Consider the following 23,662-nt stretch of genomic DNA (forward strand, 5'->3'; position numbering starts at 1 on the left):
GGGTCTCTTCCCTGCACTGGTCTCTTAGGAGACCCCTCGCCTCCTGGCAGCACCTCCTCCCGCCATCAGGGCCCACCAGCTCTCAGGGCAGCCTCACCTCTCAGCCTCTTCCTTCCCACCCGCTGCCGTGAGCAGCCACCGGCTCCTCTCCACCCCACCCCCATGGCCTTGTCCAACCCCCCGTCTCTTGCCCACGTGGCTGCCCTTATCCTCTCACTTCCCCCATGATCCATTCCCAGAGCTGCAGCCAGACCTCATGTTGGACAAGGCCAGTCTTCCCGTGTCACTCTCCTGCCCTTGGGACAAAATCCAGACCTTTTACCTAGACCTGCGCAGCAGCCTCCTCCGAGGTCTGCCCTCCACGGGCACTTCATTTCTCTGGCCCCGTAAGAGGCCTCTTCCCCCAGGCCTTCTCTCACCCCCTGGTTTTGGTGGCATGTCCCACTTCCCCATGAGCCCACAGACCATGCAGTGAGGTCTCCCTTTTAGGAGCCGTCTCCCCTAGACGGTGTGCCCCAAGAGGGCAGAACCTGTCGCCCTCACCCCACCCTCTCTCACCAAGCTTTAAACACCAGAGGCGCTCAACCAGCTGCCAGAAGGGCTGTGACAGAGCCAATGGGAGCATAAGCGGACACCCCTCAAGTTCTGCTCTGGCCACCCTCAGGCCCTGCCTCACACTGCCACGCTCTGAACCAGCCCTTCCTTCTTTGGGGAGGCTCTTCCCGCTGTGCCACTAGCGCTAAGCTTCCATCACACCATCAGTACTGCACCCCACAAGGTGAAACTTAGGAGTCCAGCTGGAGTCCTTCCCTTACAGTGCTTACAGTCTAGCACTGAGCCAAGATGCAGGATAAAATAGGGAAGAGTTCACCTAAGCACTCGTGGTGGGCCACCACTCCCACCCTTTCTCTAAGGTCCAACTCGAGGTGGAGGTGGCCACTCACTCATCCACGTACTCATTCACTCACTTGTCCGTTGGTCAGAAACACCGCCTGGGCACATCTACGGGTGGCCTTACAGGTCCATGACCCTCAGCCTCAGGGAAGACGCTGGAACTTCCCCTTCATAACACTGGCCCCATTTTTTTTTTTTTTTTTTTTTTTTGCGGTATGTGGGCCTCTCACTGTTGTGGCCTCTCCCGTTGCGGAGCACAGGCTCCGGACACGCAGGCTCAACGGCCATGGCTCACGGGCCTGGCCGCTCCGCAGCATGTGGGATCTTCCCGGACTGGGGCACAAACCCGTGTCCCCTGCATCGGCAAGCGGACTCTCAACCACTGCACCACCAGGGAAGCCCTGGCCCCATTTTTGACCATTTATTTGTGGTCAAATAAATGTCTTGTCTCTCTGACCAGACTGTAAGCTCCATGAGGGTAAGGGTCACATGTGGCCTCTTCATCCTGTGTCCCATACCCAGGTAGAGGCTTGCAGAAAGCAGGCACTCAAGAAACATTTTTGAAGCATGCACGTGTGAATGAATGAATGAATGAATAGTCCTCTAAGGTAGATATGATCACTGCTACTTCACGGAAGGGAAAAGGGAGGCTCAAAGAGGTCAGGCAGCTGGCCTCCAGCCACAGCACCTGGGCAAGGTGGTGCTGGGACGGGAACCCAGCCTGCCTGCCTGCCTGCCACCCACACAATTGGGCCCTGATCTTTGGCCTTCAGGACAACATCTTGACCAACCTGGTGGTAGAGAGTGACATCCTGGTATCTTCAGAAGCCCATGAAGAAGAGGCCAAGGTAGACATTGTCACCCCCGAGTCCTTCACCCAGCCAAGCCGCATGGGGAAGTCCCTGATTGAAGACCCAGCTGTGGAGGTGGTCAGGAGGATCCTGCAGTGAGTGGCCTGGGTGTGCACAGTGGGGCCCTGAGCCTTCGGGAGCCAGCCCCCATGTGAGCCCACCCTTGACAGCTGTGACCTTATGCGGGGGCTTCTCCTCTCAAAGCCTCAGCTTCCTCTTCTGAAGTGGGGCTCACGATTGGGCAGACTCGCGTGGCATCGTGGGCTAACTGGGATGGTGCCCAGTGCCTGGCCTGAGCCGTGCTTGTGGTCACTGGGGAAAAGCTCACATCCTTTCCTTTGGTTTCAGATTTCCTGACTCCAAATGTCCAACCCAGCAGTGTGACAAAGAGCGGTCCCAAACAGGTAGAGGCAAACAGGTCTCAGGGCACCGGTGGTGGGGCAGCTGGTAGTGCCACCCGGCCCCACCTCACCTTGGATTCTCTGTTCTTGTCCTGGGTGCTCGTCACCCAAAGGCTTGAAGCGACTGCGGAGCCGGGTAGACAACTCCGTGAAGAAGGGCTTGTCCACTGCCAGTGCCACCTTGGCAGCGAGGTAGAAAGGCTAGGCTGCCTGCGATCTCCCCGCCTCAGACCCCACCCCGCCACCCTTTACCAGACCATGTCCTCAGAGTGCACCTCCTGTGCTCACAGCCCTGACACTCCAAGGGACCCCACAAGGGGCCGGCTTTGACACCGGCTTTAGACTGGTCTGTGCTCACCCCCGCCCAGTGGCTTGGCTCACATGGCCTCCCACCCTGGGAACCTGTCCGGGAGTTGGGTGGTTTTCCACGGTATTGTTTGGCTTCCTGGATTGCCGCTAGAAATAGCGATCTGTCCTCCTGCGAGTCTGACTTCCACAAGCCGGCTTCCTGAGTTATTTATTGTAGCTAAGGGGTTGGTGTCCTAGGCAGGTTGTTGCAGCTTATGGGCCAGAGTTCTCTACTTATATATGGTCCAGCTGTTGTCCATTTGCATATTCAGTCTCTCAGTGGTTACCAATGAAGTACATGTTGCTAGGGCTGCCAGATAAAAATTCAGGATGCCCAGTTAAATTTGAATTTCAGGTGAACAACACGTAATATTTTTAATATTATATATGTGTGTCCCAAATATCGCATGGGATGTTCACTAAAAATTTCTCATTGCTTATATGAAATTTGAGTTCTTTTTAAAAATTTATTGTTGTATAGTTGATTTACAGTGTTGTATTAAGAAATTCAAGTTTAACTTGTATTTTTATTTGAAAATTTGGCAACCCTACATGTGGCTCAACCTAGTTTTCTTTGGGTCCTCACCACAGAAAAGGATACAGATTTCTGGGCCCGAGCACCTCTGTCCCTTGACCACTCTCGGCAGCCTTGTGTGGGTTTTAGTGGTCAGGGCTCCAGCCCCGCGATAAGGCTGTCTCCAGAGCTGCCGAGCGGGAGGGAGCATCTCGAAGCGCGGGGCCGCACAGGCAGGCCCGGGGTGGGGGGGGGGCTCACGTGGGCTCAGGTCTGCCTGTGTTCATCTCCAGCCTCCAGAGCACTGACGCACCTTTGCCCCACAGCATCACACGGTACACCAAGCCCAACAGACTAGATAGAAAGTACCAGGTGCTCGGAGACAAGCCACCTCCTCCGGCGGAGTAAGTGTCAATGCCATGTCCTTTAACTCCATTTTAACCTGTCATCTTTGTCAGGGGGCAGCTAAGTCTAACTCAGCCAAGGGAAATGGGAAGTAGGGGGCAGAGCAGGAGAGGTCGGCATGGGGATGGGTAAGAGTCAAGATTGGTTTGTCTCAGCCTGACTCACCTAAATTTATTGAGAGATAGTTCCACCAAATTTAGACGTTCACCAAGAAGCCATTCTTCTTTCCTTTGAACAATAAGTTCATTTCTATTCAGTCACCTTTTGTTCCTTAAGGGCCAGCTGAACCGTCTACTGAGACTTGGTGGTAGGGCAACCAGTCAAGGGGCTTTCTAGACGTTGGGCCTGAAGCACCCAGAGGGGCCCACTCGGGAGTAGCTCCTGGCATTCCAGTTGCCCATCGGCCCACTCCAGCTGGCAGGGCTTCTTTGGATCCTGGAGGAAAAGCCAGCTACAGAACAACCTCGAGTCCCAACAGGGACCTAGATAGTCAGGTTTCAGCTCTCAGTGGGGAGTTGTAGGCAGATATTGGAGGAGACTAGAAGAATTGAGATTTGGTAAGAACTGACAAAACGTACATGACAGCGAGATCCGTGCCAGTTTCCAGGGAGGTCACAAAACCTCAAAGCCAATGAATAGGGGTAGAATCTACTAATCACGAGAGAGTGCTATAGTTTCCCACTGAAACATAAAATTTATGTCGCCCTTCTTTTTGATTCTTGTTTACAAAACAAGTCTGGTCTCATTAGCTTTGCCTGATTATTTACATAAGTGCAGCAGGCGTGGTGACTGACCACCTAAACTTTTTACGTTTGCGTCGCTGGAACTTCTCAAAAAGAATCTCAGATTAGACTCTTAAAAGCCTCTTGAAGCCAAAAAGGCGAGTCAGATTTCACCTGCAGTACCTATAGATTTGGGTGAAAGCCTCTCTTCTTGAGGTCCCCACAGTACCTTCAGGTTTTCCTTACTCACCTGTGAGGCTGGGAACCTCATTAGCCAGGTGCCAGGTGGGTTTTCCCAAGAGGGCTCTGAAGCACTGTCTCCATCAAGTCAACCTTAGTTTCTTGAAACTGTTTGGTCACGTCTGATCCTATGCATCGTTGTCCATATGACATTTCAGTCAAAGCCTTGGTTATACATCAATGTTTCCAGTTACGTCCTGTTACAAGGAGGACAGCTTTTTGTGGAATTCACACAAATAATTATATTGCCATAAAATAAGTAAACTTAACAAGAGTTTCCGAATTCTAGAGTGCATATGAGCCGGTGAAACATCCAACCTCTTTCAAATTAGCCCTTTTTCCTCTTTAGCCTCAGGCAGTTGCTTTCAGGAGTTCCTCTGTCCCTTGAGAGCCCTGATGGGGACAGGACGCCTGAATTTAGGTCAAGCGACCGTAGGGAGTTGAGGGCTGGAGTGGGAAAGGAGAGGTCTGGCAGGGTGGACAGAGAGACAGGCGAGGTAGGGCTATGAAGGGGTCATATCAAAGGAAGCCAGGGAACTGAAGGGAAGGTGGAAGGTGGCAAAAGGAGGAAGAAGGAGCATAGGCGTGGTGAGGGAGAGAGGTCTTGGGGGGGTCTCCCCTCCAGTTTGGGGAGATCTTGTTTCCCCAAGAAGCCAGTGAGGTTCCAAGTTATCCTTAGTAAAATCACGTCAAGGTCATGAATCCCACAGTGGAAAAGTATTTGGGAAAGTATAGTGAAAGCATGCAGAGGAGCCTAACGTTTGCTCGAGGGGAGAGTTTTTGTCAAGGTCAACAGACAGCAAATTACTTTTCCAGAAAGCAGTCGGGAAAGGTATAGTGGAGGCCATAAGTTTATGCCTTTTGTGCAGGTCCGTGGGTCCCTCTACCAAGGAAACCATCTATGAAGAAGAAAACGCTTGCATGATAAACCATATGCAATACTTTTTATCCCAGTTAAAAATGGGAAAAAAACCCTAAAGGTCCAAAAATGGAGGATTGTAAACCACGGTGCATACATACTGGATGGTGTCACACAGCCATTTAAAATGATATCATAATGTAGGGGGAACACTTTTAAGTGTGCAGAATGTAAAATGCCCATGAACCTAGCTCCAGACCAATTTAAAAATCAGCAGAAGGAAATACAGTAAAATGTTAGCATTTATTTTTTTCTTCTTGCTTTTCAGTTTATTTCTAATTTTCTTTAATTACGATGAATGAATTTTTAAATGAAAGATCACATGAGTAATATACATGTATTTTAGAAAATGCCAAAACTGATGTGTGTGTAAAGCAGTCACTGCATCACTTTATAGAAACTGTGAAAAAATAGCTGTCCTACAGGTACATGCAGTTCTAACACATCTGTCCCTTATTTCAGTCTTAACTGTTGAGACAGTTGACCTAACCGACAGGAATATTCACTGGATCTGTGCAGGTTTGTTCAGTAAAGACCTCGTGTGCGCACAGTCAACCCAAAGGCCAGAGGTACCAGAAAGAGGATGTTTGGTCCTACAGGCAGTCTTGCTCGTTAGACTAATATTTATAAGAAATCATTCTTTCTTCCCTCAACCAAGACTGAGGCACTGATAGGTGCAGGCACTGCGATGGGACAGGGGATTCCATGGTGAACAAAAACAGACACACAGTGTGTGTCCTGGTGGACTTCACCAGGTGCTGGGAGAGATGGGGCTAATGTCCAGTCACACAGATCAGTCCCCAGTCCCCCTGTGGGGAGTGCTGTAAAGCTGAGGGCCACGAGAGCATTGGAACAAGGCAGTCAGGAATCACTGCTGAGCCAGGATCTATGGAAGAGCAGGAACAAACGTGACCAAGAGGAAAATTGGTGTTCCCTGGAGAGGAATCAGTGTGAGCAATGGCCCTGGGGCAGGAATGAGTAATTACAAGAAGTGATGAAGACAAAAGAGAACAGAGACACTTGGAAGCTGCCAAGCTCAGCTTGTCACATGCAAGAGGCATTCAACTAGATGAACAGAAATATTAGGTGGGGACATGCTTGGGCATCCCGAGCTGTCCAACTCCAGTTCTGGCCGGGCTGCTGAGTACTCAGAATGTTCAGTCCCTTTGGCTTTGTCCACACCGTTTAGTGTGATTAGACAAGGCCTCTCAGGGATCTGTCTCCTGTGTGTTGCAGGGATTTTAAAGGCATCATCCTGAGCCTCCTCTGGGAGAGCAACGAGCACCTGCTGACCATGGTAGAGGTGAGGACTCTACCTGCCCCTTTGCCATCCGCTGGTCACACGTCCCCAGTGGGCTCTGCCTCCTGCCTTCTGCTGATAATGGCCTTTGGGTGAAACTGAACAAAGGGGACTGCAGCCCCTATGACTACAGTACCCAGCTTCTGTCACCTCATGTGCTGTCTTTCATCCTAGAAATTCAAGCTCATCCATTCATTTACCCATTTGTTCAGCCACCAACCGTTCCTTGGCTACTGTGTGTCAGATACCGGGTGTGCCAAGAGGAACAAGCCCCGTCTCTGTCCCTGAGAGGCCGGCACCCAGCAGAGGATGACAGACACGGTGGCACTACAGAGGGATGGGTGGGGCCGTGGGAGCAGGGGGCCTCTAGTAGGAGCGACCCAGGGCTCCGGTCCAGTGCACCCCACACAGGGGTGTCTGTGTGCTTCCTGTCTGCCTCCCCCTGGGCTGTGAGTCTTCAGAGAAGAGCTCTGGGTCATCCGTATTAGTGGCCCAGCTTGGCGCTTCAGAGAAAGCTCTCGGCCTGGTGGGTGGAAGACCCATTTTAGTCTTGAAAGATACCTAGAATTATACCATTGGCTCGCTCATGCCTCGCACAGCCCTGGGATACTGACAGTGGTGACAAGGACAGACAGGGAGGAGGAGCAACCCTGGCGGAGAGGACAGCAGTAGAGAAGGCCAGGGGGTGAGGAGAGCACAGTGGAGGATGCCAAGATGCTGAGCCAGAGCCCCCTGGGGAGGGGCCTGGCACCCACACTTTCAACCCTTTCCTGCAGGAGTTTTACCACAAAGACAAGCACTCAATCACCAGGCCCGACTGCATGTACGGAACCTTTGACCAGTGCGCAGAGAACATCTGCAGGAAGATCCTGGTGTACCACAGCCAGGCTGACGAGTACCACAACTCCTGCCTCATAGGTGGGTGTGGCCAGCAGACGGGCTGCAGGCCAGTGGGGTTGGGGGCACAGAGCCTCTCACTGCCTGAATGCTGCCTTCCTGACCTGGAGGTCACTGGGGAGGCAAAGGAGCCTCCCTGTGAAAAGCTGACATCTTACAATTAGGTAAAAACCTTGATCAGATTTAACTGGGGAGAAACAACAATGCCAAAAAAAATTCACTTTTCTTGAGAAATATGGTGATTTGTATCACTAAAAATGTTTCATTCATTGAATAGATATTTTTTACAGCTTTACTGAAACATTCACTTAATGAATTTAATACATTTAATTTCATTTAATTTTAATGTATTAAAATACATTGAATTGTACACTTTACACCCATTCAGTGGCTTTTAATATAGTCATAGAGTTGTGCAACCATCACTGTGAATTTTAGAACCCACTGTCCCTCCATCACATCCCCAGCCGTAAACAACCGCTAATCTACTTCCTGTCTCTCTAGATGTTCCTATCTGGGCTTTCACATGAATGGAGTCATGCAGTATTATTTGTTCATTCGGTGATAGACATTTGGTTGTTTCCACCTTTTGGCAATTGTGGATGCTGCTGCTGCAAACGTTCACGTGCATGTTGTGTGTGGATGTGTGATTTCATTTCTCTTGGGTTTATAACTAGGAGGAGAATTGCTGGGTCATATGGTGCCTCTGTGTTTAATCATTTGAAAAATCCTTCCACAGTGCCTACTGTATGCCTGGCCTGTGCTGGGTTTGGGCTATGATGAACTTGATAGACATAGCCTCCTAGAGAATAGGGACATGAAAAGAGGCAGGCAGGATACATCTTGCCATTTATGTTTATTATAACGACCTAAAGGGAGCTGTGAAAACACACCCATAGGTCCCGCCCCCGTTCCTGTTTCTCCATGTCCACAGCTATGTGTGTTTTATGCAGTCATAAGTCCTGATTATTTCTGCTTGTAAGGCAGGGAACCTGAGGGCGCATCACAGACCTTCTGTGTTGGTTGAGGGGCAGCACAGGTAGAAGAGGGAGAGGATTAGGGGACGGCCAGACCTGGGGTCAAGACCCAGCACCGCCATCTCCCAGCCATATGACCTTGACCGAGTCACCTTCTCTTGCCTGTAAATGGAGACAAGGATAATACCCACCATGCAAGGCTTTTTTGAGGATTAAGCCCCTCACAGCCCTGCCATATGCAGGGGAAATCATCAGCAGTGGCTCTCATTACTGTAGCTGTAGAATGACGAACGGAAACTACGGGCAACATTTTGTTTCTCTAGCTCAGTGTTTCCCCATGTGAACTCTGTGGGATCCCATCCTATGTGATCTTCCTCAAAAGAGAGGTTCCCTGGTCAAATGGGTTTGAGAAATGCTGCAGATTATGTCCCTCTCGGGCAGATTGACAGTTCACATTAAATGAAGACTTCCATTTCCTTCAGGGAGTCCAGTATCCTGACCAACTCTCCCACTGAAAACATGTAAAAATCCTGGATATAAAACTTCTGCGGTAAACTTTTAAATGCATGGATGAGCTAGCTATAAAGTAAGAAACATACAGGGCTCCAAGATTAAGTGAGAATAGGAAATCAGAGATAAATTGAGCAGTGACTCTGGCTAGTGCCACGAGGGCTTTGCTGACTCCCAGGTCCACTTGAGCCTCTGTTTTCATGGCCTCCAGGACACTGGGAACAGAGACCAAGCACCAGACGACCCAAGGTGGGCAGTCTGAAAGGGCACAAGCCACAGAAAACTGGGTCTCCACAGGGCTCCCTCTGCATAGTAAGGAGAATGAGACAGAAACCATATCCCCTCCTCCCCCAGTGACTAGAAGGAAACTGTCTTGTTATAAGCCGTGGCACTGGATAAAGAAGAAGAAAAACTCCAATGAAAATCCGTAACTGTAAGCCAGCTCTTATGTGGTGTTTAAACCTGAAGTCACACTTAGATAAACCTAAATTCAACTTTGTGTTTGTGGATCATCCATAAGACCTGTAGCTGATACCTTAACTTAAAATGATTTTGAGTCAGTCATGCCCAGATGCTTGTTTAGTAGAGATACTACAAATCCTCTCCAGAAAAGCCCACCTTCCGTTCAGGCCTCCAGGGATTCCCACAAATAAAATGCCCAGAATAAGAGTTCACCGCAGGGCTTCCCTGGTGGCGCAGTGGTTGAGAGTCCGCCTGCCGATACAGGGGACGCGGGTTCGTGCCCTGGTCCGGGAAGATCCCACATGCTGCGGAGTGGCTGGGCCCGTGAGCCATGGTCGCTGAGCCTGTGCGTCCGGAGCCTGTGCTCCGCAACGGGAGAGGCCACAACAGTGAGAGGCCCGCGTACCGCAAAAGAAAAAAGAGTTCACCGTAAAACACACACACACTCACACACACACACACACACAGAAAAAGGCACCTTGAGCACGAGGCAGCAGAATGAGACCAGTAAAGACTTCAGATATTGAATGTATCAGACACAGAATATAAAATAATGTATTTATTTAGAGTTAAATAAAAGAGGAAATTGGAAACATGAGTGAGGAGCAAAAGACTATTAAAATGGCCAAGTAAATATGAAAGAGAACCAAATCAAACTTCTATATTGGAAAAATAAATCATTGAAATTTTAAACTTATGAATGGCTTTAATACCAAAGAAAATAACCAAAATGCAGCACAGGAAAACAAAGAAATGGAAATACGGGAGAGAGGCGGAGAGAGATGGAAGAAAGGGTAGGTCTGGCGTGCAGCTATTTAGACGTCTAGAGGGAGAGGAGGAGACTTAGGGTCAAGGCAATATTTGAAGAGAGAATGGATGAGACAGAACTGCTGAAAGATGCAGTGCATTTTAAAAGCACTGGAAAGTCCTGCAGAGAGTAGAAAAGAAGTCCTTTGAGCTTGTTTCGTCCAGTACTTTTAATGCTGGTTTGACCACAGGACCCCTTTTGATGGAATAACTATTACCACATTGTAGACCAAGCCTTTGTCTTTGGGAAGCCGCTTTGAGCCTTTGTTGGAGAGATTGCTGCAGCAACTTGGCTCTGCTCTGTGCTCACCCCTGGTCCCCCACCCCCAATTCCTACAGAATTACGGGCCCAGATGAGGAGATTTGAGGAGCTATTGCCCCAGGTGTGTTGGCTGGTGATGGAAAATTTCAAGGAGCACCACTGGAAAAAATATTGTACCTCCACCAAAGAGATCCGGGGACAGTTCTCGAATTATCAGGAACAGCTGGAGAGAAGGAAGGTGGGGCCCCCCGGACCAGCCCCCTCCTCTCCAGGACCAGAGGCCCTGGGAGTTCAGAAACGGAGGTGGGGCGTCGGCAGAACTGAGTCCCAGGGAAGGACGTGGGCCAGGCTTGGGATTGTTGGATGGGGGTGAGGGACACTAGGCACTGGAGAGACGAGAGCTGAGCCAACAGCTCCTTCATAGAAGGCCTTCAGCACGCTCCTCGTTGGATGTAACCTTTAGGTCAGCTGGTTCTATGGGGCTGTGGCCATTGAGATCAACAGTAATTGTCCACATGGTCCTTCGAGCCATGGGACGTGGATGCTATTGATTTTATTGGACTGAAACCCTGACTGTTCTGGGGCAGATGCTCAGCTCTCCCACTTCTTAACCCTTGGAGTCAGCTCCAGCCATGCCCCTGTCTTCCCTCCTCAGCCGCTCCTCTGCCACTCCTCAGCCCTTCACACACCCAGGTCAGTGCACACATCAGTCTGGCCGTGGCCATAATTGGCAGAGGACATAGGCCAGTGACTTTTTGGTCCTGACCTCAAGACCAGGTCAAAAAACCTACTGATTTCTGGATTTTCTGAAGGATGAAAATGCCCAGAAGCTCCACCCAAATCTTGGACACCCCGCACATCTCCAAGAAATGGAGTCTCTGTGTCAAGTGGAAGAGAAAAGGCAGGAAGATTTGGACACCTTGATTGCGGTCACCAGGGAGCAGCTGGAGGTCAGTAGTGCCATCCACTCCATGTCTAGATGCTGAGGGCTACACTGCCCTCCGGAGGTCACCCCCACTGACAGCCCAGCAACAGCACTGAGCACGGCCCTTTGCTGACACCCTGGCCAAAGCAGGGTATGAAAGCAGGCGGGTGTCATAGGTGGAGATGGTCTTTATTGGCCGTTGTAACTTGCATTTTTTAATTTCTAACTTAATTAATTACTAATGAGAACTTCTTTTCCAAGATCCATGTCAAGTTTTATTTCCTCTTTAGTAAATTGTCTATGTCTGTCCCTTGGCCATTTCAGAATCATTGCCTATCTTCAAACCAAGTCCCCTCTAGGGAGAGGCCTCCTGGGGAAGACCAGATGCCTGTTAACTTGGACACAGTTGACACGTGGCCCTGGTCTTGTCTCACATGCTGCTCCCCAAATCCTCCCTCAGCCTGTCTTTGGAGACACGTTCCTCTCCCTGCAGCACCGTGTTTCCCATGTTTCCTCCAGGAGTTCATCCGGAAGTACAGCCGGTTTTTCATAGCCAGCTTGGCCACCTTCACTGAGAAGTTCCTGCTGCAGTTGGATGAGGTGGTCACCATTGACGATGTCCAGGTTGCAAGTATGTGCACCACCGGCCTTGTGCCCTGGCCCCAGGGGGTGTGACACAGGGTGATGGGCCTGGGGTGGGGTGGGGGGGCCGTCCGCTTTCCCCCAACTCCCCCAGAATGAAAATACATTCTCTATGGAGGGGACTGATGAATTTTTATTTGTTTTAATTAAAACTCTCTTTTTTTAAACTAAAAAAGCAAATCCCAAATGAATCAAAGATTATATATAAAAAATGAAATCCTAATGCTAAATATTTTCATAATCTTGGGGTAGGGACAGCTTTCCTAACCATGAGAGCCAGAAGCCATAAAGGAATGGCTGGTACTTCTCTGTGGCCAAAACAAAAACAAGGAAAAATGTCAAAATATGGAAAGACGAACCACAAACTGCAACAATATTCCTAATAACTAATAGGTCAGAGAATGGCCTAATATCCCTGTGGTATAAAGAACTCTAACAGGCCAAATTTGTAAAAAGAGATAGAGAACAAACATGCAATTCAAAAGGCCAATAAATTTAAAAGATGCTTGACTTCACCAATGATGAAAAATGTGAATATAAACATTATTAAGATATCATTTCTCACCAATAACCTGGCAAGGCTTTTAAGTTCAGTGACAGCCAGCACTGGTGAGGCTGTCGGGAAGCCTGAGCACCACAGAGCCTCTCAGAGAAGTGTACGTCCACCCCACTCTCTTGGAGAACACTCTGTTGTCGGTGCCTTCAACAACAGAGTGTGTGTGCATTTGACCTAGCCGTTCTAACCCTGGGAATTTATCCAACAGAAATACGTGCATACTTTTTCAAGCAGATTCTTCACAACACTGCTTGAAATTGCAAAGAACTGGAAACAATGTTAATATCTACATATAGAGGATTGGGTAAATAAATTATGGTCCAGATGTAGGAGGGAGTACTGTGCAGCTGTTCAAGTGGGTGTGGTAGGTCTCTATGTGCCAACCAGAAAGTCCTGAAGGAACACTGTCACAGGAAAAAGCAAGATGACCATTATACCTACCTATGATACTATTAAAAAAACACATATGTGATATAAACATGCACCCCGCATATATGTAAATGAGTCTGTGTGAGATACAGACAGAGACAGAGAATGAGAGCAACAGAGCCTGAGAGACAGGTACCAGACTGTTGATGACCATCTCTGGTAAGTGGGGCTGTGAGAGATTTCTAAAATCTTTTCTTTTTCCCCGTTAGGTGATGTTTAAATTTTTTATAATGTGCACCAATTACTTTTATAACTATACAAAGATTCAAATCAGATATTAAATATTATCCATTTATCACTAATCTATTAAGTAAATAAATATATTATTTTTATATTTTTAAGTTTTCATTAGACAGACAATGAATATTTCTTACAGTAAAATGAGAAATTCAATATGAGTTACAAAGAAAGAGAAGAACATAGTCATTCTACCCAGAAATAAGTGTCCTTAACACTGGCTGTCCTCCTCGTTATTTCCCTTCGGGCACAGGCCTGTGTGGATATCAGCGGGGGGATGGGAGGATGGATCACAAGTGTGTGCTCTTTTGTAAGCTAATTTCCCCTTGGGCGGACGCTGGGCAAGCCAGTCACCACCTCCTTGAGCACTTTCAGTTGCTGTGCATCGTATGTTACTGATTAGTTCCCTGCTGGTGCACATCGGGCCACGTCCAGCTTTTCGCTCCTGTAATCGTGCTGAAGGGAACGTCTGCATCCATATTTCTCTGTTTCGGGGCAACAGATTCCTAGAAGTGGACTTTCTAGGTCAAAATGTATATGAATTTCGAGGCGTTGGTCACTTTCCAGTGTTGGGGCTCTCTTTGGCAAATGTGAGCCTGGTTTGGGAGAGCAGAGCCTGCAGAGACCCTGGGGTTCACACTTGAGGGAGAACAGGCGAGAGGAGCCGGCAGGGAGGCAGCCTCGGTAACTTGGAGGGAACCGCCAGGCCAGGGAGACCCCCTGCACCAGGTCTACAGGAGCCTCTCCTGCTCTGAGCCAAGCAGCCTGGCCCTGCCATCCATGCAGACCAGGGTGCAGAGGGCTGCTCACCGTGTGGACGGAGCCCCTTTCTCTTCACGTCAAAGGGCAGGTCAGTGAGCCGGACGTGAGAGGGACAACATTGAATGTATGCATTCCAGGAGAAATTCTTAGTTCAGGACCCATCTGAGCTAGTATAAGCCAAAGAAGGCTCTACAAAGCATATTCGGGGGCTCACAGGAGCTGCAAGAAAGTCAGAGCATCATTCTGAGGGCTTTGGAGCTGGGAACCATGCCCAAACCATACCTCTCATCCTCCAGCTTTGACCCCCCTGCCATCTCCTCGGCCCCCACCTATGAACCTGGTGCATTTGGCTTCTGTTTGGGAGGGGCCTCTGCCTCCTGCCTGAGACTCCAAGTGGGGAAGAGGGGAGCGAGCCCTCATTTCTCTAAATGTAAGATCGGGGGTCCCCTTGATCTCAGGCTGTGGGTGAGGCCGCTGTCAGTAACCTGTCTCTTGCCTGCCAGAGATGGAGCCCCCGAAACAGAAAACATCAATCCTAATACGGAGGAAACTCAACGGGCTCTCCCTGGAGGAAGAGAGTGAGAAGCCCCTGATTGAACGAGGGAGCAGGTGAGAGCCGAGAGCAGGGAGTAATACCACAAATGGCTGTATGTGCTGGGGGTGGTGCAGTGGAATGGTTAGGGCCACGAGCTCTGACGTCAAACAAACCTGGTAATCTTGGGAAGGCATTGTGTCCTAAGCCTGTTTCCTCATCTGTGAAATGGGCATGGCAGCCTACCTTACATGATATTATGAAGAGAAAGTTCAATGAGATTGTACTTGGAGTGCCCCGGCACATACTAAGAGCTCAGCAGGTATTAGTTCATGTGATAAGGACCCACAAAGGGGCCCCCCCAAAAAATAGAGGCCTGTCCCAGTGTGGGGCACATTCTCAGATTGCTGGTGGCACTGTGATCCACTACGACTGTCCATCCTGTATGACAAGAGCTACCAAAATGCTTGTCCTCTGTGACCCAAGAATGTTACTCTGGAAGAATTAAGGCAGCGATTTGCCCAGCTAAGTTGTCAGCAGTGGTTTTATAGCAGAATAGGAAAAGCAGGCCAGGAACTGATGACTGCCACCTCGCTGGCCAATTGATGAGGAAACTGAGACCCAGAAAAGGGAAACATCTAGAGGTGTGGGATTCCCCTTCCCCATGCAGAACCCAACTGTGTATACACATGGATTTAAACTGTATGAAAATGCAAAAAAGAACTTGACGAAGCTTAATGTTAAATGCTCAGTAAGGTTTTTCTTTTTCTTTTTTTAACATGTTTATTGGAGTATAATTGCTTTACAATGGTGTGTTAGTTTCTGCTGTATAACAAAGTGAATCAGCTATACATATACATATATCCCCATATCTCCTCCCTCTTGCGTCTCCCTCCCACCCTCCCTATCCCACCCCTCTAGGTGGTCACAAATCACCGAGCTGATCTCCCTGTACTATGCGGCTGCTTCCCACTAGCTATCTATTTTACATTTGGTAGTGTATATATGTCCACGCCACTCTCTCACTTCCATTCTCTACGTCTGTGTCTTTATTCCTGTCTTGCCCCTAGGTTCTTTAGAACCTTTTTTTTTTTTTTTTAGATTCCATATATATGTGTTAACATACAGTATTTGTTTTTCTCTTTCTGACTTACTTCACTCTGTATGACAGACTCTAGGTCCATCCACCTCACTACAAATAACTCAATTTCGTTTCTTTTTATGGCTGAGTAATATTCCATTATATATATGTGCCGCATCTTCTTTATCCATTCATCTGTCATGGACACTTAGGTTGCTTCCATGTCCTGGCTATTGTAAATAGAGCTGCAATGAACATTGTGGTACATGACTCTTTTTGAATTATGGTTTTCTCAGGGTATATGCCCAGTAGTGGGATTTCTGGGTCGTATGGTAGTTCTATTTTTAATTTTTTAAGGAACCTCCATACTGTTCTCCATAGTGGCTGTATCAATTTACATTCCCACCAACAGTTCAAGAGGGTTCCCTTTTCTCCACACCCTCTCCAGCATTTATTGTTTCTAGATTTTTTGATGATGGCCATTCTGACCGGTGTGAGATGATACCTCATTGTAGTTTTGATTTGCATTTCTCTAATGATTAGTGATGTTGAGCATCCTTTCATGTGTTTGTTGACAATCTGTATATCTTCTTTGTAGAAATGTCTATTTAGGTCTTCTGCACATTTTTGGATTGGGTTGTTTGTTTTTTGATATTGAGCTGCATGAGTTGCTTGTAAATTTTGAAGATTAGTCCTTTGTCAGTTGCTTCGTTTGCAAATATCTTGTCCCATTCTGAGGGTTGGCTTTTCGTCTTGTTTATGGTTTCCTTTGCTGTGCAAAAGCTTTTAAGTTTCATTAGGTCCCATTTGTTTATTATCAGGGTTTTTCTTTTAATTAGACGTTTAAAGCATGATAATTTTTGTTTTTAAATGCTAACCTTTTTCACCAGGGATGAAGGGTGCACTGTGAATGATGAAGATAAGCCTGTAGGACTTTTCATGCATGTTTGTTTGTAGGAAGTGGCCAGGAATCAAACCCACCGAAGTCACCATCCAACACAAGATTCTCCTCCAGAAAACACCATCAATCACCACCACCAAAACGACCCTGGGCCACCTGGCATCCGTGGAAGCTCGAGATGCTATCTATTTGGTGAGTGGAGAGACAGGGTGGGGTGGGTGCACCCCAGGGAACGCAGGGCAGCTCGGTGTGGCTGCCTTGGGAAGGAGGGAGCTTGCTATCACCAGGTGCCCTGTCATTTGGTCCATGGAGCAGATGACACACCTCAGGGTGCCCCAGGGCACAGTGTCAGCACTGGGAACAGCCAATGTTCTTAAGCACCAGCGCGTGAGCCACAGGTCGTGTCCAGTCCCAATGATAGCTCGGGTCTGATGGTGTGAGCCCCAGTGCTGTAGGAGCCCAGCCGAGAGACACCACACCCAGACTTGGGTGGGGGTGTGTGTGTGAAGGAAGGCTTTCCGAGGAACAGTTGAGACAGAGTGAGGGGACAAAGTAGTCAGAGGCATGGAGGCCATGGGAGCAGCGGGTGACAATGGGTGGAATAAGGGACAGTTCCTGAGCACCTGCTGCAGTTTCTGTTCTCGACGTGAGCCTTCTCATTGGATCCTTGTAACAAGCCCATGAAGAAGGTAGAATTGTCCCCATGTTGCTGCTGAGGACACTGAGACTTAAAGAAGTGTGTCCCCTCTATGGCACTGCAGAGTGGCAGAGCGAGGATTTGAACCCAGTGCCTGTTAGACCCCATGGGGCCTGCCCGAAGAGGAGGCTGCACCCAGAGGCCTCCTGCGGGACCTCTCGGCTCTGAAGATGTGTGGACCTTTGTTCCTGGTGCCCCAGAGAGAAACCTCGTCCTGAGATATGCTGACCCCAGTATTTGGAGAGCCCTCAGTTCCCAGGCCACCGTGCTAAGACCCAGGCAGAGGGGGCAACTCTGCTGCCAAGTTCAGTGAGGGCTCAGGCCTAGTGGGCTCAGCCTCTCGAGGAAGCCAGGACCCCTGAGCTCCAAGGAGGCTACAGTGTGGGATGGTGATTAAGAAGGAGGGCAGAGTGCAGAATCAGATAGAGCAGGGTCCTAGTCCCTGCTCAGCCTCTTTCTAGCTAAATAACCCCAGGCAAGGTTGTGAGCCTCAGTTTCCCAATCTGTAAAATGGGGGAAATAACCGGGCCTGCCTGACGGGTTATTGGGCAAAGTAATGAGAAATGACCTGTGGAACTCTTGCCGGTGCCTGGAGTGGGTTCAAAGCTAACTGGCAGCAGGTTACAGTGTTCGTCTAGGGCACAGAGCCCAGAAGCCCTTCCTCACGTGGCTTCCTCCCGCTGCTTGCTCCCAGAAATATTTAGCGTCATTGGAAGAGGAGTTGAAGAAGATCCAGGATGACAGCACACTGCAGGTGAAGGAGGCTCAGCGCTGGAAGGACAGCTGGAAGCGCTCTGTGCACACCATCCAGGACCTGTACTTGTGACACCCTCAACCCACTCCCAATAAAGGCTTATTTTGTGTGGACTCCTCATCCATCCACCCACCCTTCTTCCTTCCATCCATCCATCCTTCCATCCATCCATCCATCCATCCATCTCTGCTCTATGCCCAGCGCTGTACCTTCACAGTGACCAGGACACGTTGTGGTCCCTGCCCACATGGAGATCACTTCCAATGAGGAACACAGAGGTGAAAGGGGGAATTCCACACGGTCAGCTAGGACGGCGGATAACAGGAATGGTTAACTTAAAATAGAGATCGATACTTCAGAGGAAATAACTTCCAAAAGGCATGCTGGGCACTTCATCTTGGAAAATTAAAACTTACGGGAAAGAGTATATTGCGCATTTAACAAAACGTGAGTTTTAACGGCAGCTATGCGCTGATTCCCGGACCCAATAAAGACTCCATCCAGTGTTGGCTGGGTGTCTGGCAATTGTCTGGCCAATTATAAGATTTTGGCAGAAATCTTCTAGGCCTCTTTAACTTTACTAAGGGTCTCTTTAGTCCTGTGAGACTCAGATCACTGTCTTTGGAAACCTGCATCCTGCCGTCTTCCTTGTCCTCTTTCTCTTCTTCTTTGATTGCAACACGGCCTCACTGTGCCAGCAGCTCTCTGTGCCCTATGGACACAGGCGGCTCAGGCTCCTTCCTCCACTTCCTGAGCTTCTGCTGCTCCTACACAGTTTGAATGTTAGCGTTGCCTCAGTCTGAGTTTCCACGTGCTTTATCTCTTAACGACTCGATGAGGTAGGTATTGCCCGCATTTTACAGTTGTAGAAGCTCAAGTCCAGGAGGTCAAGGCAACCCACTCAAAGTGACACAGGCAATGCAGAACCTCAGCAGAGTTCGGGTTCCCCAGAAGTGGACAAGGACTTGGAGGCAAGTCGTTTGTTTTGGAGATGATTCCAAGAAGCATGAGTGAGGACATAGGGAAAGGGAGCCTGGAAGGAGAAAAGCCACTGAGGGGGCTTTGAGGAGTGGCCCCTGCTATGGGTGAGCAGGCTCCACCTCGCTGGAAAACAGCCTCCCACCTGACCTGACTGTCAGCACAGGTAGAGAATTGCCCGGCGTTAGTGCTGCCACACTGCCCCTTGTGCCAGTTTTTGGGACAGGAACCTCCCATGGTGCCAGACACGCCCTCAGGCAGGGGGTCTCAAGGGATGCTGGCTGGAGACCAGCTCCCCAGCTGCAGGTGAATCAGGTGGGCCAAGGGGATATGAGCGCAGCAGCAGCAGCGTCACTGCCGCAGGTTTCCCAAACCTAAAGCCAGGCCCCTTTGCACCACTCTGCCACAGCACCCTCTCTCCCCAAAGCAGCACGTCACATCGGCATAGCCCCTTCCAGCTTGCGGCATGCTCTGCAGGTACGTGATCTAATTCAGCCCTGCCAGGGACAGGTGGCAGTCACCACGTAACCCCTATTTTGTAAATAAAAAACTGAAACTCAGAGAAATGAAGATACCTCCGAAGTCACTCCGCGGGAGAGTGCTGCAGCCGGGGTTCCAGCCCAGCTCTGACTGCCCCTGAAACTCAGCCTGCAGTGAATGCACCCGGGTGCTTTGTACGTAGGAAAGCTACCTCTCTCCTCTGCCAGCCTCAGAGTCTCTGTGCCTGTCACCCGCTCCTCCTGGACACTGGGCCGCGTGCACGGAGAACAGGACGCAGACCTGGGCACAGGACAGCCTGTGGTCACTGACTGTCCTTCATCTGGGTGACGTCCCAGTGGGCAGGGAAGGCTGGAGGAAGCATGCCTGCTGTGGCAGGACAGCTGGGAGAGGGATGTAAGGACTGGGGCAGGTATTGGGGGCCCACCGCAGCCCAGACAGAGCCTACAAACAGTGGCAGTGCCAGGGAGCTGAAGGAGTGCAGAACCGGGAGGCCTGGGCCGATCCTTCAGTGCTGTGTGGCCCTCTGAGTCCAATTCTGTCACCTGTCCAGTGGGGACACAGACTCCACTCTCCTGACCCGCTGCACCCAGTGAGGCCCAGCTTGCTCAGCTGGGCCAGCCTTTGTGCACTGAGGCCACAAGGTTGAAGGGTCAAGGCAAAAGCAAGTTCCCATTCTTTTCTTATTTCCCCCTCAGTATGCTGCCTTTCATTGTTTTCCGTATTATTCCAAAAGGAATATTCATTGTAGACAAAAAAAAAAAAAGGACCAAATAAGCAAAACAAAGACTATAAAAATCCTGGCATCACGGCTTCCCTGGTGGCGCAATGGTTGAGAGTCCGCCTGCTGATGCAGGGGACACGGGTTCGTGCCCCGGTCCGGGAAGATCCCACATGCCACGGAGCAGCTGGGCCCGTGAGCCGTGGCCGCTGAGCCTGCGCGTCCGGAGCCTGTGCTCCGCAACGGGAGAGGCCGCAACAGTGAGAGGCCTGCGAACCGCAAAAAAAAAAAAAAAAATCCTGGCATCCAGAGACAGCCGTTCCCTACACCATTTTCCATGTGTGTGCATTATATTTGCAAAACGGAATCATAATATGCATTCTGTTTTTAAATTTCAACTGGGTATACCCTCTCCATATCCTTAAATATCCACTTAACACCATCAGTCTTCATACTTTGCTGCCACTGCCCACGGTGTGGAATGGACTTCACGTGCTGGCAGTGCCCTCACACATCCACGACTGAGACCAAGTCACGAAACAACACTCACCCTTACGGGGAAGGCTGCTCTCTAATATTTTCCTTTTTTGGTTTGTTTGTGTTTTGTTTTGGTTTTGACCCTAACATAATCCACTAGCTCAGTTCATGGCCCACTAAGGGGTCTTGTCTGCAGTGTCCCACTGCCAGAGGAGCCGGATGCCCTCTGTCGGACAAGGGGTGTGTCCTGGGCAGGGCTCTTAGAAACAAGGTATCCCCCAACATGGACTCTGTGCACATCTCTAGTCGTCGCCTCTGGTTTCTAGAAGTAGATTCCCTGAGTCAAAGGAGAGGGCATCTGGGGACACGGCACAAGTCACCCTCCAGGAGAAGAGTCAATGAGGATTCAGTGCCCATTTCCCTCATCCACACCAAGTGTTCTAGTTTCAGGAGCTTTGGGGGAAATTTTTTTGCTGGTTCAGCAGATGAGGAATGACATCTAATCCGTTTTCTTATTTTTACTCTTCTAATGATGAGAGGGAGGCTACACTTTTCATCATTGAGTCATTTCCAAAATGTGGCCGCTTTTCCCAGTCCTGGGGTGAGCCTGCTGAACACGCCTCCCGGGACATCCCCAGGGGCACAACCCGTGTTCCACATCCAGCCAGGAAGCTCCACTCTCTGTGCAACTACTAAGTGGTTAGTGACTGGCTTGTGACCCACAGGATACAGCAAGAGTGACGGGAGGTCACTTCCAAGATGTAATGACAGACAGTCTGTCACTCCCCTCTTACCTGCTGTCGCCTGTGTTCCCTCCCCCTCCCTTCCCTCCCTCCTGCTCACTGCCTCTTCCCAGCCCCGCACCTCTCTACTGCGCTCTCTCTCTCTCTCTCTCTCTCTCTCTCTCTCTCTCTCTTTCTCTTTCTCTCTCTGTTATATCTCTGGATCTGGGAAAGCAAGCACCCATGTTATGAGCTGCGCTGAGTAGTCGTCCACCCAAGAGCGAACTGAGGGAGTGCCCAGGCCAACAGACAGAAAGGAACTCAGACTCTCAGTCTGAACAGAATCCTGCAGCCTGTGAATGAACTTGGGAGCAAGTCCTCCCCAAGTTGAGCCCAGATGAAGCCACAGCACCTGCCTGTGAGACACCTTGAAGCAGAGCAACCCAGCTAAGCCGTGAACAGATTCCCAGTCCACACAAATGGTGAGATATTAAATATTTGTAGTTTTAAGGTGCTAAATTTTGGAGCAATATTGTCAGAGAGGAATACACAGCTAACATAGGCTGCGGGCCCCATGACCCAGTCCCTCCCTCCTCCCCTTGCCCTGCTCCCCGCTCCAGCCCCGCAGCCGCCTCCCTACACCCTCTGGCCAAACTCACTTCTGCCTGCCAGTCTCTGCCCCAGTGGTGCCTTCTCCCTCTTGTCATCCGGTCCCAGAAAATGTCACCCCAGGGAGGCCTTTCAGGGTCTCCTACCCAGTGACTCCCTCGTCCTCCCTCATGGCACCCTGCTTCATTTCAGGCAGCGCACTTGCTCTCTCCTTTCACATGTCCCTGGTGTCATGCTTTTGTCCATCTCCCCTCCAGACTATGAGTTCCTTGCGGGCAGAGACCACTCAGTCATCTTCTGCACTGCACCTGGCCTCCCAGGGCACCTGGAACAGGCTGAGTGCTTGGCTGCTCAGTGATTAAAGGGGAGAATTTGGGAGCACCTCCCTTCTTGATTTTTACCAGCTCAGTCTGTGGAGATGAACACTAGTAACAGGAGGTCGAGTTGCCTCTGAGGCCGGGGGACAGCCAGAATGACCTCTGTGTAACTCTTTCTGCTCCAGTTGCTCCCCCGAAGCTTGGTGGACACCATAGACCCGGGAGGCTGCCTGCCCCCTGGCGTCCAGCACTAGAACTGCAGCCCCAGGCCGGGATACGGCAAAACCAAACAGGCACCTTTATTTGTGTGACCTTTCAAGGCAGTTGCTCTCCAGAGTCCCAGATGAGCAAAGAAGCAGGACCTGCAGGCTTCAAGGGCAGTGCCAAGGACCTCGGAAGCCTCCCTTGCCCCCTCTCTCTGTCCACCCCAGGTGTCCTCTTCATGCGTGAGGCATCCTCATCTCAGCCAAGACAGTGATTCTACCCCCTGCTTCCAAATGAGAACCCTGAGGGTCCAACAAGAGCTAGTCCTGTCCCTGGACATTGGACTTGGTTTGTGGTGCCTCTGCCACTATGACAAGGAGTTACATGCCAGAGGAGAGACCTGTCTTGTCCAAGGTCACATAGTGATTCAATGGCAAAGCTCATACTTTGGTTAGGATTAGATTCGGCTGCATATATCAAGAAATCCCAAATAGTGGTGGTAAAAACAGGGGAGAGAGATTTATATCTTTCTCATATTAAAGAACCCTAGAGGCAGGCAGTCCATACTAATCCTGGGCTGTCCATCATGGAAGATGATAGATCATCTGTCCTGCTCCAGCATCTTTAGTATATAATTTCCATCATCAAAATGGTCCAAAATGCCTGCTGGGGCTCCAGCCTGGACCAGCCATCATGGCTGCCTTTCAGATGGCAGGAAGGAGAAAAGAATGAGGGCACAGGGGACCCCCTCGGCTCTGTCAGTTCCATCTGACCATCTGACCTCCTCAAAATCTCACACCATACCTCTGGTCACATGGTATTGGCCTGAACTTCGTCTGGTCACTCTTATAGCTGCAGGAGAGATTAGGAACTCTAGTCTTTTAGTTTGGTGAATTGCTGCCTATATTCAAACTGTCTCTGTTTCTAAGCAAAGGGAGAATGAAAACTGCGAAAAATACCAGTGCTCTCTCCCTACATAGAACTCCACGATGAAGAGAAGGAGATGGTGTTATTTTCAGAGGCATAGGGCATTTGTTCACCTACCACAGCCTCTCTGTTCTTGGCGTTTATTCATTCACAGACAGAACAAAAAGTCTTGGCTCCAAACCAG

At 49.8% G+C, this 23,662-nt stretch overlaps 1 protein-coding gene across 1 annotated transcript in view; it reads left to right on the forward strand.

Annotated features, from left to right (window-relative positions):
• Positions 1-18,131, forward strand: part of CCDC180 (coiled-coil domain containing 180) — a 55,544-nt gene extending 37,413 nt beyond the window's left edge. Inside the window, exons 26-37 of the mRNA XM_079927683.1 lie at positions 1,668-1,840; positions 2,094-2,149; positions 2,260-2,338; positions 3,335-3,412; positions 6,531-6,597; positions 7,371-7,512; positions 10,587-10,747; positions 11,322-11,459; positions 11,954-12,065; positions 14,564-14,669; positions 16,631-16,766; positions 17,966-18,131. Of these exons, the coding sequence (XP_079783809.1) occupies positions 1,668-1,840; positions 2,094-2,149; positions 2,260-2,338; positions 3,335-3,412; positions 6,531-6,597; positions 7,371-7,512; positions 10,587-10,747; positions 11,322-11,459; positions 11,954-12,065; positions 14,564-14,669; positions 16,631-16,766; positions 17,966-18,097 (1,380 nt within the window). The 3' untranslated portion in view covers positions 18,098-18,131. The remainder of the gene's footprint in view (positions 1-1,667; positions 1,841-2,093; positions 2,150-2,259; positions 2,339-3,334; positions 3,413-6,530; positions 6,598-7,370; positions 7,513-10,586; positions 10,748-11,321; positions 11,460-11,953; positions 12,066-14,563; positions 14,670-16,630; positions 16,767-17,965) is intronic.
• Positions 18,132-23,662: the final 5,531 nt, after the last annotated feature.

The sequence above is a fragment of the Stenella coeruleoalba genome (assembly GCF_951394435.1).
Source record: "Stenella coeruleoalba genome assembly, chromosome: 7".
Lineage (NCBI taxonomy): Eukaryota > Metazoa > Chordata > Mammalia > Artiodactyla > Delphinidae > Stenella > Stenella coeruleoalba.